This window comes from Neodiprion pinetum, chromosome 1, assembly GCF_021155775.2.
Source record: "Neodiprion pinetum isolate iyNeoPine1 chromosome 1, iyNeoPine1.2, whole genome shotgun sequence".
Lineage (NCBI taxonomy): Eukaryota > Metazoa > Arthropoda > Insecta > Hymenoptera > Diprionidae > Neodiprion > Neodiprion pinetum.
Window position 1 is genome coordinate 25732927 of NC_060232.1, and position 15407 is coordinate 25748333.

Below are 15407 nucleotides of genomic sequence, written 5' to 3' on the forward strand. Positions count from 1 at the left end.
TTCGCCAAAAATGGAAAGGGGTTAGCCTTACTTTTTTTTTGGGCAAAAAACTTTTGGTCTCAGATTCGATTTGAATGACCCTTATCTGATCAATTGGACCCTTAGGAACCCAGAAATCGCAGCAAAAAGAGCGTAGGACCAACAGGAGAGAAATGGCGAGCGAAAACCACATGCTGAAAAATGCCGAAAATTCAGGTTCCGGTTTTTAGGCTGTATCTTTTGATGCGTTGATCGCAGCGTATTGGGACTGCGCCCAATCGATTTTTCCCGCAAAATCACGTCGGAATAGTGCCACAATCGATTGATTCCAGCACTTTCCAAAATCGCGAAAATTTTCACCAAAAATGGTAAGGGGTTAGCCTTACTTTTTTTTTGGGCAAAAAACTTTCGGTCTCAGATTCGATTTGAATGACCCTTATCTGATCAATTGTACCCTTAGGAACCCAGAAATCGCGGCGAAAAGAGCGTATGACCAACAGGAGAGAAATGGCGAGCGAAAACCACATGCTGGAAAATGTCGAAAATTCAGGTTCTGGTTTTTCGGCTGTAACTTTCGATGCGTTGATCGCAGCGTATTGAGACTGCGCCAGATCGATTTCTCTCGCAAAATCACGTCGGAATAGTGCCACAATTAATTGATTCCAGCACTTTCCAAAATCGCGAAAATTTTCACCAAAAATGGTAAGGGGTTAGCCTTACTTTTTTTTTCGGCAAAAAACTTTTGGTCTCAGATTCGATTTGAATGACCCTTATCTGATCAATTGGACCCTTAGGAACCCAGAAATCGCAGCGAAAAGAGCGTGGGACCAACAGGAGACAAATAGCGAGCGAAAACCTCATGCTGAAAAATGTCGAAAATTCAGGTTCTGGTTTTGTGACTGTAACTTTTGATGCGTTGATCGCAGCGTATTGGCACCGCGCCCAATCGATTTCTCTCGCGAAATTACGTTCGATCAGTGCTGCAATTAATTGATTTCAGCACTTTTCAAAATCGCGAAAATTTTCGCCAAAAATGGAAAGGGGTTAGCCTTGCTATTATTTTGAGCCAAAAACTTTGAGTCTCAGATTCGATTTGAATGATCCTTATCTGATCAATTGGACCCTCAGGAACCCAGAAATCGCAGCAAAAAGAGCGTAGGACCAACAGGAGAGAAATGGCGAGCGAAAACCTCATGCTGAAAATTGTCGAAAATTCAGGTTCTGGTTTTTTGGCTGTAACTTTTGATGCGTTGATCGCAGCGTATTGAGACTGCGCCAGATCGATTTCTCTCGCAAAATCACGTCGGAATAGTGCCACAATTAATTGATTCCAGCACTTTCCAAAATCGCGAAAATTTTCACCAAAAATGGTAAGGGGTTAGCCTTACTGTTTTTTTTCGGCAAAAAACTTTTGGCCTCAGATTCGATTTGAATGACCCTTATCTGATCATTTGGACCCTGAGGAACCCAGGAATCGCAGCGAAAAGAGCGTAGGACCAACAGGAGAGAAATGGCGAGCGAAAAACACATGCTGAAAAATGTCGAAAATTCGGGTTCTGGTATTTCGGCTGTAACTTTTGATGCGTCGATCGCAGCGTATTGGGACTGCGCCCAATCGATTTCTCTCGCAAAATCACGTCGGGATAGTGCTACAATCAATCGATTTCAGCACTTTCCGAAATCGCGAAAATTTTTGCCAAAAATGGTAAGGGGTTAGCCTTACTTTTTTTTTGGGCAAAAAACTTTCGGTCTCAGATTCGATTTGAATGACCCTTATCTGATTAATTGGACCCTTAGGAACCCAGAAATCGCAGTAAAAAGAGCGTAGGACCAACGGGAGAGAAATGGCGAGCGAAAACCACATGCTGAAAAATGTCGAAAATTCAGGTTCCGGTTTTTAGGCTGTAACTTTTGATGCGTTGATCGCAGCGTATTGGCACTGCGCCCAATCGATTTCTCTCGCAAAATTACGTTCGATCAGTGCTGCAATCAATTGATTTCAGCACTTTTCAAAATCGCGAAAATTTTCGCCAAAAATGGGAAGGGGTTAGCCTTGCTATTTTTTTGAGCCAAAAACTTTGAGTCTCAGATTCGATTTGAATGATCCTTATCTGATCAATTGGACCCTCAGGAACCCAGAAATCGCAGCAAAAAGAGCGTAGGACCAACAGGAGAGAAATGGCGAGCGAAAACCTCATGCTGAAAATTGTCGAAAATTCAGGTTCTGGTTTTTTGGCTGTAACTTTTGATGCGTTGATCGCAGCGTATTGGGACTGCGCCCAATCGATTTCCCTCGCAAAATCACGTTCGATTAGTGCTGCAATGAATTGATTCCAGCACTTTTCAAAATCGCGAAAATTTTCGCCAAAAATGGAAAGGGGTTAGCCTTACTTTTTTTTTGGGCAAAGAACTTTTGGTCTCAGATTCGATTTGAATGACCCTTATCTGATCATTTGGACCCTGAGGAACCCAGGAATCGCAGCGAAAAGAGCGTAGGACCAACAGGAGAGAAATGGCGAGCGAAAAACACATGCTGAAAAATGTCGAAAATTCAGGTTCTGGTATTTCGGCTGTAACTTTTGATGCGTTGATCGCAGCGTATTGGGACTGCGCCCAATCAATTTTTCCCGCAAAATCACGTCGGAATAGTTCCACAATCGATTGATTCCAGCACTTTCCAAAATCGCGAAAATTTTCACCAAAAATGGTAAGGGGTTAGCCTTACTTTTTTTTTGGGCAAAAAACTTTTGGTCTCAGATTCGATTTGAATGACCCTTATCTGATCAATTGGACCCTTAGTAACCCAGAAATCGCAGCAAAAAGAGCGTAGGACCAACAGGAGAGAAATGGCGAGCGAAAACCACATGCTGAAAAATGTCGAAAATTCAGGTTCCGGTTTTAGGCTGTATCTTTTGATGCGTTAATCGCAGCGTATTGGGACTGCGCCCAATCGATTTTTCTCGCAAAATCACGTCGGAATAGTGCCACAATCGATTGATTCCAGCACTTTCCAAAATCGCGAAAATTTTCGCCAAAAATGGTAAGGGGTTAGCCTTACTTTTTTTTTGGGCAAAAAACTTTTGGTCTCAGATTCGATTTGAATGACCCTTATCTGATCAATTGGACCCTCAGGAACCCAGAAATCGTAGCAAAAAGAGCGTAGGACCAACAGGAGAGAAATGGCGAGCGAAAACCTCATGCTGAAAATTGTCGAAAATTCAGGTTCTGGTTTTTTGGCTGTAACTTTTGATGCGTTGATCGCAGCGTATTGGGACTGCGCCCAATCGATTTTCCTCGCAAAATCACGTTCGATTAGTGCTGCAATGAATTGATTCCAGCACGTTTCAAAATCGCGAAAATTTTCGCCAAAAATGGAAAGGGGTTAGCCTTACTTTTTTTTTCGGGCAAAAAACTTTTGGTCTCAGATTCGATTTGAATGACCCTTATCGGATCAATTGGACCCTTGGAACCCCAGGAATCGCAGCGAAAAGAGCGTAGGACCAACAGGAGAGAAATAGCGAACGAAAAACACATGCTGAAAAATGTCGAAAATTCAGGTTCTGGTTTTTTGACTGTAACTTTTGATGCGTTGATCGCAGCGTATTGGCACTGCGCCCAATCGATTTCTCTCGCAAAATTACGTTCGATCAGTGCTGCAATCAATTGATTTCAGCACTTTTCAAAATCGCGAAAATTTTCGCCAAAAATGGAAAGGGGTTAGCCTTGCTATTTTTTTGAGCCAAAAACTTTGAGTCTCAGATTCGATTTGAATGATCCTTATCTGATCAATTGGACCCTCAGGAACCCAGAAATCGCAGCAAAAAGAGCGTAGGACCAACAGCAGAGAAATGGCGAGCGAAAACCTCATGCTGAAAATTGTCGAAAATTCAGGTTCTGGTTTTTTGGCTGTAACTTTTGATGCGTAGATCGCAGCGTATTGGGACTGCGCCCAATCGATTTCCCTCGCAAAATCACGTTCGATTAGTGCTGCAATGAATTGATTCCAGCACTTTTCAAAATCGCGAAAATTTTCGCCAAAAATGGAAAGGGGTTAGCCTTACTTTTTTTTTGGGCAAAAAACTTTTGGTCTCAGATTCGATTTGAATGACCCTTATCTGATCAATTGGACCCTTAGAAACTCAGAAATCGCAGCGAAAAGAGCGTAGGACCAACAGGAGAGAAATGGCGAGCGAAAAACACATGATGAAAAATGTCAAAAATTCAGGTTCCGGTTTTTCGGCTGTAACTTTTGATGCGTTGATCGCAGCGTATTGGGACTGCGCCCAATCGATTTGTCTCGCAAAATCACGTCGGAATAGTTTTACAATCAATCGATTTCAGCACTTACCAAAATCGCGAAAATTTTCGCCAAAAATGGTAAGGGGTTAGCCTTACTTTTTTTTTGGGCAAAAAACTTTTGGTCTCAGATTCGATTTGAATGATCCTTATCTGATCAATTGGACCCTCAGGAACCCCGAAATCGGAGCAAAAAGAGCGTAGGACTAACAGGAGAGAAATGGCGAGTGAAAACCTCATGCTGAAAATTGTCGAAAATTCAGGTTCTGGTTTTTTGGCTGTAACTTTTGATGCGTTGATCGCAGCGTATTGGGACTGCGCCCAATCGATTTCCCTCGCAAAATCACGTTCGATTAGTGCTGCAATGAATTGATTCCAGCACTTTTCAAAATCGCGAAAATTTTCGCCAAAAATGGAAAGGGGTTAGCCTTACTTTTTTTTTGGGCAAAAAACTTTTGGTCTCAGATTCGATTTGAATGACCCTTATCTGATCAATTGGACCCTTAGAAACCCAGAAATCGCAGCGAAATGAGCGTAGGACCAACAGGAGAGAAATGGCGAGCGAAAAACACATGATGAAAAATGTCGAAAATTCAGGTTCTGGTTTTTCGGCTGTAACTTTTGATGCGTTGATCGCAGCGTATTGGCACTGCGCCCAATCGATTTTTCTCGCAAAATTACGTTCGATCAGTGCTGCAATTAATTGATTTCAGCACTTTTCAAAATCGCGAAAATTTTCGCCAAAAATGGGAAGGGGTTAGCCTTGCTATTTTTTTGAGCCAAAAACTTTGAGTCTCAGATTCGATTTGAATGATCCTTATCTGATCAATTGGACCCTCAGGAACCCAGAAATCGCAGCAAAAAGAGCGTAGGACCAACAGGAGAGAAATGGCGAGCGAAAACCTCATGCTGAAAATTGTCGAAAATTCAGGTTCTGGTTTTTTGGCTGTAACTTTTGATGCGTTGATCGCAGCGTATTGGGACTGCGCCCAATCGATTTCCCTCGCAAAATCACGTTCGATAAGTGCTGCAATGAATTGATTCCAGCACTTTTCAAAATCGCGAAAATTTTCGCCAAAAATGGAAAGGGGTTAGCCTTACTTTTTTTTTGGGCAAAGAACTTTTGGTCTCAGATTCGATTTGAATGACCCTTATCTGATCATTTGGACCCTGAGGAACCCAGGAATCGCAGCGAAAAGAGCGTAGGACCAACAGGAGAGAAATGGCGAGCGAAAAACACATGCTGAAAAATGTCGAAAATTCAGGTTCTGGTATTTCGGCTGTAACTTTTGATGCGTTGATCGCAGCGTATTGGGACTGCGCCCAATCGATTTTTCCCGCAAAATCACGTCGGAATAGTTCCACAATCGATTGATTCCAGCACTTTCCAAAATCGCGAAAATTTTCACCAAAAATGGTAAGGGGTTAGCCTTACTTTTTTTTTGGGCAAAAAACTTTTGGTCTCAGATTCGATTTGAATGACCCTTATCTGATCAATTGGACCCTTAGTAACCCAGAAATCGCAGCAAAAAGAGCGTAGGACCAACAGGAGAGAAATGGCGAGCGAAAACCACATGCTGAAAAATGTCGAAAATTCAGGTTCCGGTTTTAGGCTGTATCTTTTGATGCGTTAATCGCAGCGTATTGGGACTGCGCCCAATCGATTTTTCTCGCAAAATCACGTCGGAATAGTGCCACAATCGATTGATTCCAGCACTTTCCAAAATCGCGAAAATTTTCGCCAAAAATGGTAAGGGGTTAGCCTTACTTTTTTTTTGGGCAAAAAACTTTTGGTCTCAGATTCGATTTGAATGACCCTTATCTGATCAATTGGACCCTCAGGAACCCAGAAATCGTAGCAAAAAGAGCGTAGGACCAACAGGAGAGAAATGGCGAGCGAAAACCCCATGCTGAAAATTGTCGAAAATTCAGGTTCTGGTTTTTTGGCTGTAACTTTTGATGCGTTGATCGCAGCGTATTGGGACTGCGCACAATCGATTTCCCTCGCAAAATCACGTTCGATTAGTGCTGCAATGAATTGATTCCAGCACTTTTCAAAATCGCGAAAATTTTCGCCAAAAATGGAAAGGGGTTAGCCTTACTTTTTTTTTGGGCAAAAAACTTTTGGTCTCAGATTCGATTTGAATGACCCTTATCGGATCAATTGGACCCTTGGAAACCCAGGAATCGCAGCGAAAAGAGCGTAGGACAAACAGGAGAGATATGGCGAGCGAAAAACACATGCTGAAAAATGTCGAAAATTCAGGTTCTGGTTTTTTGGCTGTAACTTTTGATGCGTTGATTGCAGCGTATTGGGACAGCGCCCAATCGATTTCTCTTGCAAAATCACGTCGGAAAAGTGCTACAATCAATTGATTCCAGCACTTTCCAAAATCGCGAAAATTTTCACCAAATATGGTAAGGGGTTAGCCTTACTTTTTTTTTGGGCAAAAAACTTTTGGTCTCAGATTCGATTTCAACGACCCTTATCTGATCAATTGGACCCTCAGAAACCCAGAAATCGCAGCGAAAAGAGCGTAGGACCAACAGGAGAGAAATGGCGAGCGAAAACCACATGCTGAAAAATGTCGAAAATTCATGTTCTGGTTTTTCGGCTGTCACTTTTGATGCGTTGATCGCAGCGTATTGGGACTGCGCCCAATCGATTTCTCGTGCAAAATTACGTCAACACATTGTTACACTACGTCAAAAATACAAAAGCGTTAGCCTCACTATTGGATGAAGAATATAAAGTCAGTTGCCCTCATGGGCTTAGATGTGACAACCGTAAATTGCTCCGTGAGATATTCTAATGGTAGAGTTGAGAACTTATCGCAAAACATCAGAGAGTTTCCGATTTCGATATGATGCTGGCCGCATTCACCTTCTGAGTAACACAGTCTCCGTAATGGTAAGCCCAAGCCAGTACTTGGCCTGAGTGTACCTCATGACTTGTCGGCGATACAAGAAATTAATAATGAGAATAGACATGTTTTAAAATTCGTAGCAAAACAGTGATTTAATCAAAGTATATGCATCCGAGAGAAGAATGTATACATAGATCACGAATAACAATAGATCAGATGTAATAATGATGCAGAGACCAAAAAGTATAAATGTATATGCGGTATATGTAGAACATTGATATATATGATTCATTTATGATTCATACGTGATGCATACTATAAATTTCATAATTTTACAGGAAATATACCAGATTATCTACAATAATCGGCTATAATATGACAATAAAAGAATTGTTCGTTTCGATATGGGATTCAATTCGACACGCAGTCTATATATTCCATAGCATTAATATTCAAAATTAAGAGTAGGACTAGCAGTGGGATCAGGAGTAGGAGTAAGAGTAGGAGTAGGCGTAGAAGAAGAATCAGGAGCAGAATTGGGCAGCAGAAATTACTTTCGTCATTTCATTACCCGTAAATTACAATTACTGTGAATAACTGTAATATTTAGTAACTAATTACAATTGCGGGAAATAATTATAAATTTTGATTTACCAATTACAGTTAGTATAAACAATTGTAATTTTATGATTATCAACTACAATTACTCGAAATAATTGTAATTTTTTGTTTTCAATTAAAATTACTTGAAAAAATTGTAATTTTTTTGCTACTAATTACAATTACTTGAAACAATTGTAATTTTTCTGTTATCCATTACAATTAATGGAAATGATTATGTTTTTTTTTCAAATTTCAATTGTTTCTCATAATTTATTTAAACAAATTACCTTTGGAAACGTAATGTCGAATTCTCAACATAATTTCAAATTCCGAAAACATCGGGAACTTCATGGAGCTTACATATTCACATTGACTGGTCAAGCAAATTATTTAAACAAATTAATTTTTCAAAGTAATGTGAAATCCTTGATCAGCTACCCAAAAAACTTTGGTAACCATAGCCCATTCACATATTGACTGTAAAAGACTCGTTCCGATCACACCATTTGAATACTCCAAAAACGGAGTAAATTTATTTGTCTATTTGTTATTATTTCACAGGAATAACGATAGAGAAAAAAATTCAATTGGACCACATCGTGTGGTTTACAATTACTCAAAAGAATTTTAATAATGTCTGATTTAATTACAATCACTGAGGATAATTGAAATGATTTCTGATTAAATTCCAATCACTGAAAGTAATTTTCATAAACTTTGATTAAATTCAAATTACTCAATGTAATTTTAATGCAATCCAATTCAATTACAATTACTGGAAATAATTTCGATGGACTCTGAGTCAATTACAATTATCAAAAGTAATTTCACTGAACTCCGATTCAATTATTATTACTGAAAATAATTTTAATGGAATTCGATGTCATTAAAAATTATCCTTAGTGATTTGTAATTGTTAATTTTTTATTACAATTTTGCCCAGCACTGATCAGGAGTAGGAGTGAGATTGAAGTAGAACGGAGAGTAGGAGTAGGAGTAGGATCAGGAGTAGAAGTGGGAGTAGGATGAGTAGTAGGTGTAGGAGTAGGATAAGAAGTAGGAGTAAGAGTAGGAGTAGGATCAGGAGTAGGAGTGAGATTGAAATAGAAGTAGGAGTTTAGGAGGAGAGCAGGGGCTGGAAGACTAGGAGAGTGTAGGGTAGGGTAGGGTTGGGTATGGTAGGGTAGAGTATGGTAGGGTAGGTAATATTAATACTTACTCCTACTTCTACTCCTACTTCTACTCATACTCCTACGCCTACTCCTTCTCCTACTCTTAATCCTGCCTACCACACACCACCACCACCGACCACCTTCGTCCTCCTCGTCCGCCTTCTCCTCGTTCTCCAGCCACCTACCATGACCGCCAACCACTCCCACCTCCAACGACCACCGCTAACCACCTCGGGTTATACCTCGAATACTAATAAATATTTTAAGTATTAGAACACATCAAAAATATCGTGTATGGATCAATATAATTCTTTCATCGACACATTTTATTAAGATGATTATGACAAAATTATAAAAAAAACTATGAAAATATCATTAGCGCATTGATAGCTACTGAATTTGGGCTTGCGCGAAAAACGAAATAATTTATTACTATTACTATTTATTTATTACTATAAATAATTTATTGTAAGCGTGACAAGTTTAAAAATTTCAGATAAAATATAATTACAATTGCCAGCAAATATTTTAAAAATGTTATTCTCACCGTGCACAAATAGTAACATCGCTTTTTCATATCGGATCACATGAAAATAATTGATTATAATTATTTACTTCGAACTCCTGTCTTGTACAAATGGTTGAAAACTGAGAGCAATCAATAATTATATAGCTAAATATTTAAGTAACATCGAAAAAAGGTCAATAATAATATCAGATAATGCAGAAAAAATATCCTTCATGTCGGTTCAGAGTGGAAACCGGGTTCTCCAAATGTTGCCATGTGAAAGATCCGGAAAAGTATAAACTTTGTGTTTTTCAAATCAATCAAATACGATCATTTTTAAGCGAAACGTTGACTGGCGGTTATTTTTTTTAAATGGGAGATAACTAACGCAGCTTTTTAAAATTCCGAGTTTATCTTAACTCACGTTTGGACAGTGCAAGAAAAATTTACCTATCATCAATTGTCGCAATACGGCGAAGTTATTAGCTGGCCATTGAAGCGCCTCGCTGCTGGAATCTCGAATAGGCAGGAAAGATGGAGTGCGTAATATTTGTCTGAAATGTAAAAACTACAATTACTTTAAATTTACATATATTTTTATCATCGATGAACTAAAAATACTCATAAAAAAACGTTAAATCACATCCATTTTCGTTCAGAATTTTCTTGGTGAAAATTGTTACTTTTTACGTTTGAGCTCGACAATTAATATGACACCACGGTATTTTGGGTTATTTTGAGACATCGATAATAGAATGGTGCGCAGATTAAAAATAACTAGTTTCAAAAACCTCGCTCGCTGAAGCTCGCTCGGGGTCGGATGCCTATTGTAACTGGTTTTTGTGCTCGCGGGCTCGCTCACTAGTTGTCAGTGTTTCACCATATGACATAGCTGTAGGGGAGACTGGGACACGATGGCCTCCCCAAAAAATTCTGGTAATTGCTTCACAGTATACAGAATGAACACTGTCTTTGTGCATGTGACACAAACCGAATCTGCCCGTAAGATTTTTCCCATATCAAGTTACAAATCACATTTACACATGCATGTAAGTATAACGTATTGTGATTTGATGACAATAAATTTCGTCAAAAAATACCACAGAACAATCAGTTAAATGCTGACAGATTTGAAACACGACGTACAACAATTTTATCTCTAATTGAACGACGTTATTGTCATGAATTCCTATGTATACAATGCCAACCACTCACCAATTGCAATTTGTTGATCCTGGTCGTTCGATTTTTTTTTCAGATTCAAAATGTAATCTGAAGCATGCAGATTGCTTTGATAGTAAAAAACACGACAATTTCAATAATCAAACCTGTAAACTTGAAAATTAGTCCGGAAGGTCAAAAGTCACCAGGTCAAGGACCTGGACAGCTAGAACTACGGAGCGCTTGTCCTGAAAGTCGAGTTTCACCAGGTAGCGGACCTGAAGCGCAAAAACTGCCGAGCGCATGTCCTGAAAGTCAAGTTTCACCAGATAGCGGACCTGAAGCTCAAAAACTACCAAGCGCATGTCCTGATAGTCGAGTTTAACCAGGTAGCGGACCTTGAGCACAGGAACCACAAGGTAGAGAAACCGGTACTCAAAATCTGCGGAACGCGATTCTCATACGTCCGCTCTACTGCGCGGTTGTTTTCAGACTGAGGAATTCAGCTAACTGATTTTAGATAGATGACGTCAAGAGAAAAAAAAATGTGGGTGACGTCACTTTCCGAACATCCGAACTTCCAAACTTCAGTTTCGAATTTAATACTATATGTATGATATGAAGTATAATGATTTTAGTCTTTACACTTCAGACACACTTCATCTTTCCTGCCGATTCCAGACTCAAGTGTCTAGGCCCTTCGATGGTCAGCCATTGACTAAAGATATATTCTTCAGTTAACGGGTCAGCTAATAACGCTGCTATTCTACCACAGTTGGATGATCCAAATTTTTGCTCTCACCTTTCAAATGTGTGTCAAAATACACTCGACGTTTTAGGAAGCTTTTTTATTTGTCTCCCTATCAAAAGAAAGAATCGCCGACAATCACCTTTTTAGGACTTTAAATCAGGACACTGCGTTAAATACTGTCTCATAGACGGAGCTTTCCATTTCATCTCGATCAAAATTAGCGCATCCGTGATGTAATACAGTTACTCTGAATTTTTTTCATGCGAACACTTTTCGAAAAATAATTCTGCTTGTCTACCCAACGTAGATACTTCGAGGATTCTCGGTTGTCACACCAAAGCCCATAAGAGCAACTGTCTATATTCTCCAGTCAACGAACTAGCCCACTTTATTTTTGATTAAATAATTGTTAGTTCTTAGGACCCTTACAACCCTCAGGAACGACATAAACACACCAAAAAACAGCATAGAATCAACACTAAAGAAATCACGAAGGAAAGACTAGCAGCAGAGAAATCACAACGGGAAGTCTTTCGTTTCTTGGCTGTAACTCCTCGGAATTGCCTATTCGTGCAGAATTACAACGATATGGCAACCGAATACATTGATTTTGACATTTTTACAATTTTACTTAAAATTGGCCGAACAGAGTGATTATGCTTCGCTTTCTTCTACGATTTTCACGACGAGAGGTTGTTTGACCCAGAGTCAGTTTTTTAGAACCTTGATCCGCCGCTTACATCCTGAGGAACTCAAAAAGCTGAACCGCAATACGGCAGGATAACGTGCACTGAAGGTTACTATAATATTCAGCAAGTAGCGTGAGTATTTCAACTGCGATTTAAATCTATTATTCATGTACATTCTTCCAACATCAAATAGTTTTCAGCCCTGTCAGTGAAGTGGCATCCATACTGTTATGTTAGATACAAATCGTGAATCTCTCCAAGGTGCATCATCAACAGCTATCGTTCGCATAATTCTCGGAGCAAATACAGAGTCCAGTTTCCGCAACTGCCAACGTCCATAATGAACATTTTCGATACGTTTATTAATCACTTGACAATACACGATATGCGAGTACTGCGGTTACATTCAAACTATTATCGATCCAAAAGAACACTGCGACATCGAAGTGATTCATAACACACCTCAACCAGCCATTAGTTACGTGAGTGTCCGAATAGTGGTTACGGATTTTCCTACTGCCCCAGCCTCGAGCTCGTCGACCTTATGCCTCGTCATGTGTTCGTATACATGTCCCGAACTTCGACACTACGCTGAGTAAGATTGGTGTACTCGGATCCGTTGCCAGAAGCAAGATCCTGCTTAAAGGTCACGGTTTGCACAATTTCTGGTGCGCTCTGTGTTCGTTCGGTGCGACGTTCTACTCGCTTTTCCGGAGGCTCGTCCACTTCCGGAATATCAAATGTAGCGCGTTTGTTCTGGTATTTCATTGGGGCTTTTGCATCCCCTGAACTGTCAACCAATGGACCACCGCAAGACGTACTCAAAGACGAAATTGAAGTTCCCAATTTTTCCGTCTTCCTGGATACCGTTCTTGTAATACGAAACATGTAACTCACATTACTTCACGAAATCGATTCAGCAGATCTAAAACTAGAGAAAATCTTACTTCGTGGACAAAGACCTGACGGTCTCTTCCTTCCGTCTCCTCTTCCCTTGCATAGCCAACTTTTCTATTGTTCTTGCATCGACGTTTATCGTTCGCGTCTTTTGCGCCTCACTTTTTATTTTTTCGATATTCTGGGTGAGTTGATGAGACTGTAACTTCAACGCCGCGTTCTCATGAACTAATCGGCTGTTTCTTTGAACAACCTGGGGATGTGAAAGAAACAACGACATTGGCTCTTGGGGTCAGAAAAATAAAAATAGACTAGGTAGACGAAGCTGTAACCTGTAAGAATTTGGCTTTGCTGAGATGTACAGGCTCTTGAAATTTTTCGGATACTATAATGTTCAGCTCTTCCCGTGCCTCGTCCAGTTTTTCCATCATTTCGGCCATCACCTGTAAGTGCTCTCTCAGAAGTTGATCGAGTTTCTGCCTCAAAGAATCCTTGGCATGCTTCATGCGTAGAAATTTGATGCAAAGATTGTACGTCGTTTCGCTCTTCTCAACAAGCTCCTCTCTCAGTTGCTTGTTTTCTTCCTCCAGAGCTTCTTGGATCTTTTCGAACTCTTTTTTCTGCTGCTGCAAAGACCTTGTCGAGCCGGCGTCCGTACGCTTACACGTTTTGTGATTCTGCATCTCTTCGCAAAAGTGCTCCTTTTCTTTTTGGTAAAAGAATCTTTCGTCGTCCAACTGTTCTGGAATTAAAGTCGATTCATTTTGTTTCTACCATCTTGTTTTTCAAGAATATCAGTATCAACTATTTGCACGCCAATAAGACATGTAGCGCAATTAAACTTTCTTTCCGATATCAATAATTAAACGCGTTTTATATACAAAGCTTGCTGAATTTATCACAACACATCGAAGTAAAATTTTGTAATAGCATCATTAAAACACTGGGCATGTGCACCTACGTTTTAGATTTCTGTTGCATCTCTGTTGCTTTTTCAATTCTGATGATAACCGTTCGTTATCCCGTTGCAAGCCTTCCAATTGCGTATCCTTTAGTTGAACAGCTGCCTCAACATGCGCGATCGTTTGGTTCAAGTCTGCTACCTTCACAGACAATTTACCTTGCCTTAGGTATAATACAAACAATTCACAGTAAAATTGAAAAATTGCAAACGTAAAAATAATATCACAAATATGTAGTTGCACTATTTGTCTAGTTTTTTGGAAGCCATCGTAATTGAAAAAATTCGTAATAGCTGTGCTGCCTGTCTTTGCACAATATCGTAGATTTATATGTACATATTACAGACAAGTGCGCGAATGATAAAAAATATTTCTTAAATATTAACAACTTGTTGGCGCAGTTCGACGACTTCGTCGAAGAGTTGAGACTCTCGGGTGGCTTCAAATGGGAAATCGGGAACCGGAGTACCACTGAATTGACAATCAACGCCGCTGCTGACAGTATTTTCTGTAAACTCCGCGCTCAAGTCGACACTTTGCATCTCAGAGATGTCAAAGGTGTCTCGAGACGCACACATGCTGGTCCTCGACGCTTTCGGCGACTTGGAAAATCTCCTATAATTTATACATAATTTTACTTTTTTTAAATAGCTGAAGACTTTAAGATCTAGGCAATATCAATCAATTCGATCTTGAAGAGCGATTCTTTGCGAGTTCTGTACATATTGCTTGCTAATACCGAACTAATTGTAAGTCTACTTTCATCCCCGTAGATAGCAAAAATCACTCGACAAGGTCGGCTAAGTACTTGGTGGATACATAACTAGAACGTACCCCGATGGTTTCGATTCGAAATTTAGGTACATGAATGATTCCCAAATGTTTGAGGTTTGACGTTGTAAGTAAAAAATTTGAAACCCAAGGAGGCCCAACTTTTGTTAACCGTTAAAACCAATGTTTACGTATCCAAAACAATGATGAACTTTGATATAAAGTGATGCACACATTTTACGTTCGGTAGACTTAGGCTAATATGTAACAATTTTTTTCTATTATTTTTCCCACAGTGATAACTCCTGCCATTTAACTGTCAACCTATCAACTCTGAGCAAGACATGTGACAGTCATAAACCAACCTTAGAAATTTTCGTGGAAGTAATCCCGTATTTGAAAATGTTTTCTTCATCGAGGTCGTAAAATGGCAGGCCAGAAGACCTACGACTATAAAATTCCAACCACACCAACTTCATCCCAGCATAATTATTCCTTCGAATATATTTACAAAATATCAAATATTTCAAGAGTAAAAGTAGTACAAATTATTAATATGACTATAACTATAGAATATCAAACAACCGATCGTTACTATGATCCCACTGATTTTTACCTGGCTCCAACTGTTCAAGGCCGTGGTTCGAAGTGTTAACTACCCACACCACTTCATATTTTCTTGAAAATTAGACCTCGCGCGGATAATGGGAGGTTTGACATAAAATTTTTCAAACAATCAAAGTGTTTTCTA

General features: G+C 39.6%; 1 protein-coding gene across 1 annotated transcript; it reads right to left on the minus strand.

The window, feature by feature from the left end:
- Nucleotides 1-10768: 10768 nt before the first annotated feature.
- Nucleotides 10769-14463, minus strand: LOC124224802 (girdin). Its single transcript, XM_046637006.2, is given in 6 exon segments — nucleotides 10769-10984; nucleotides 12606-12897; nucleotides 12974-13176; nucleotides 13256-13693; nucleotides 13826-14026; nucleotides 14275-14463. Coding segments are annotated over 6 exon segments (1539 nt in total).
- Nucleotides 14464-15407: the final 944 nt, after the last annotated feature.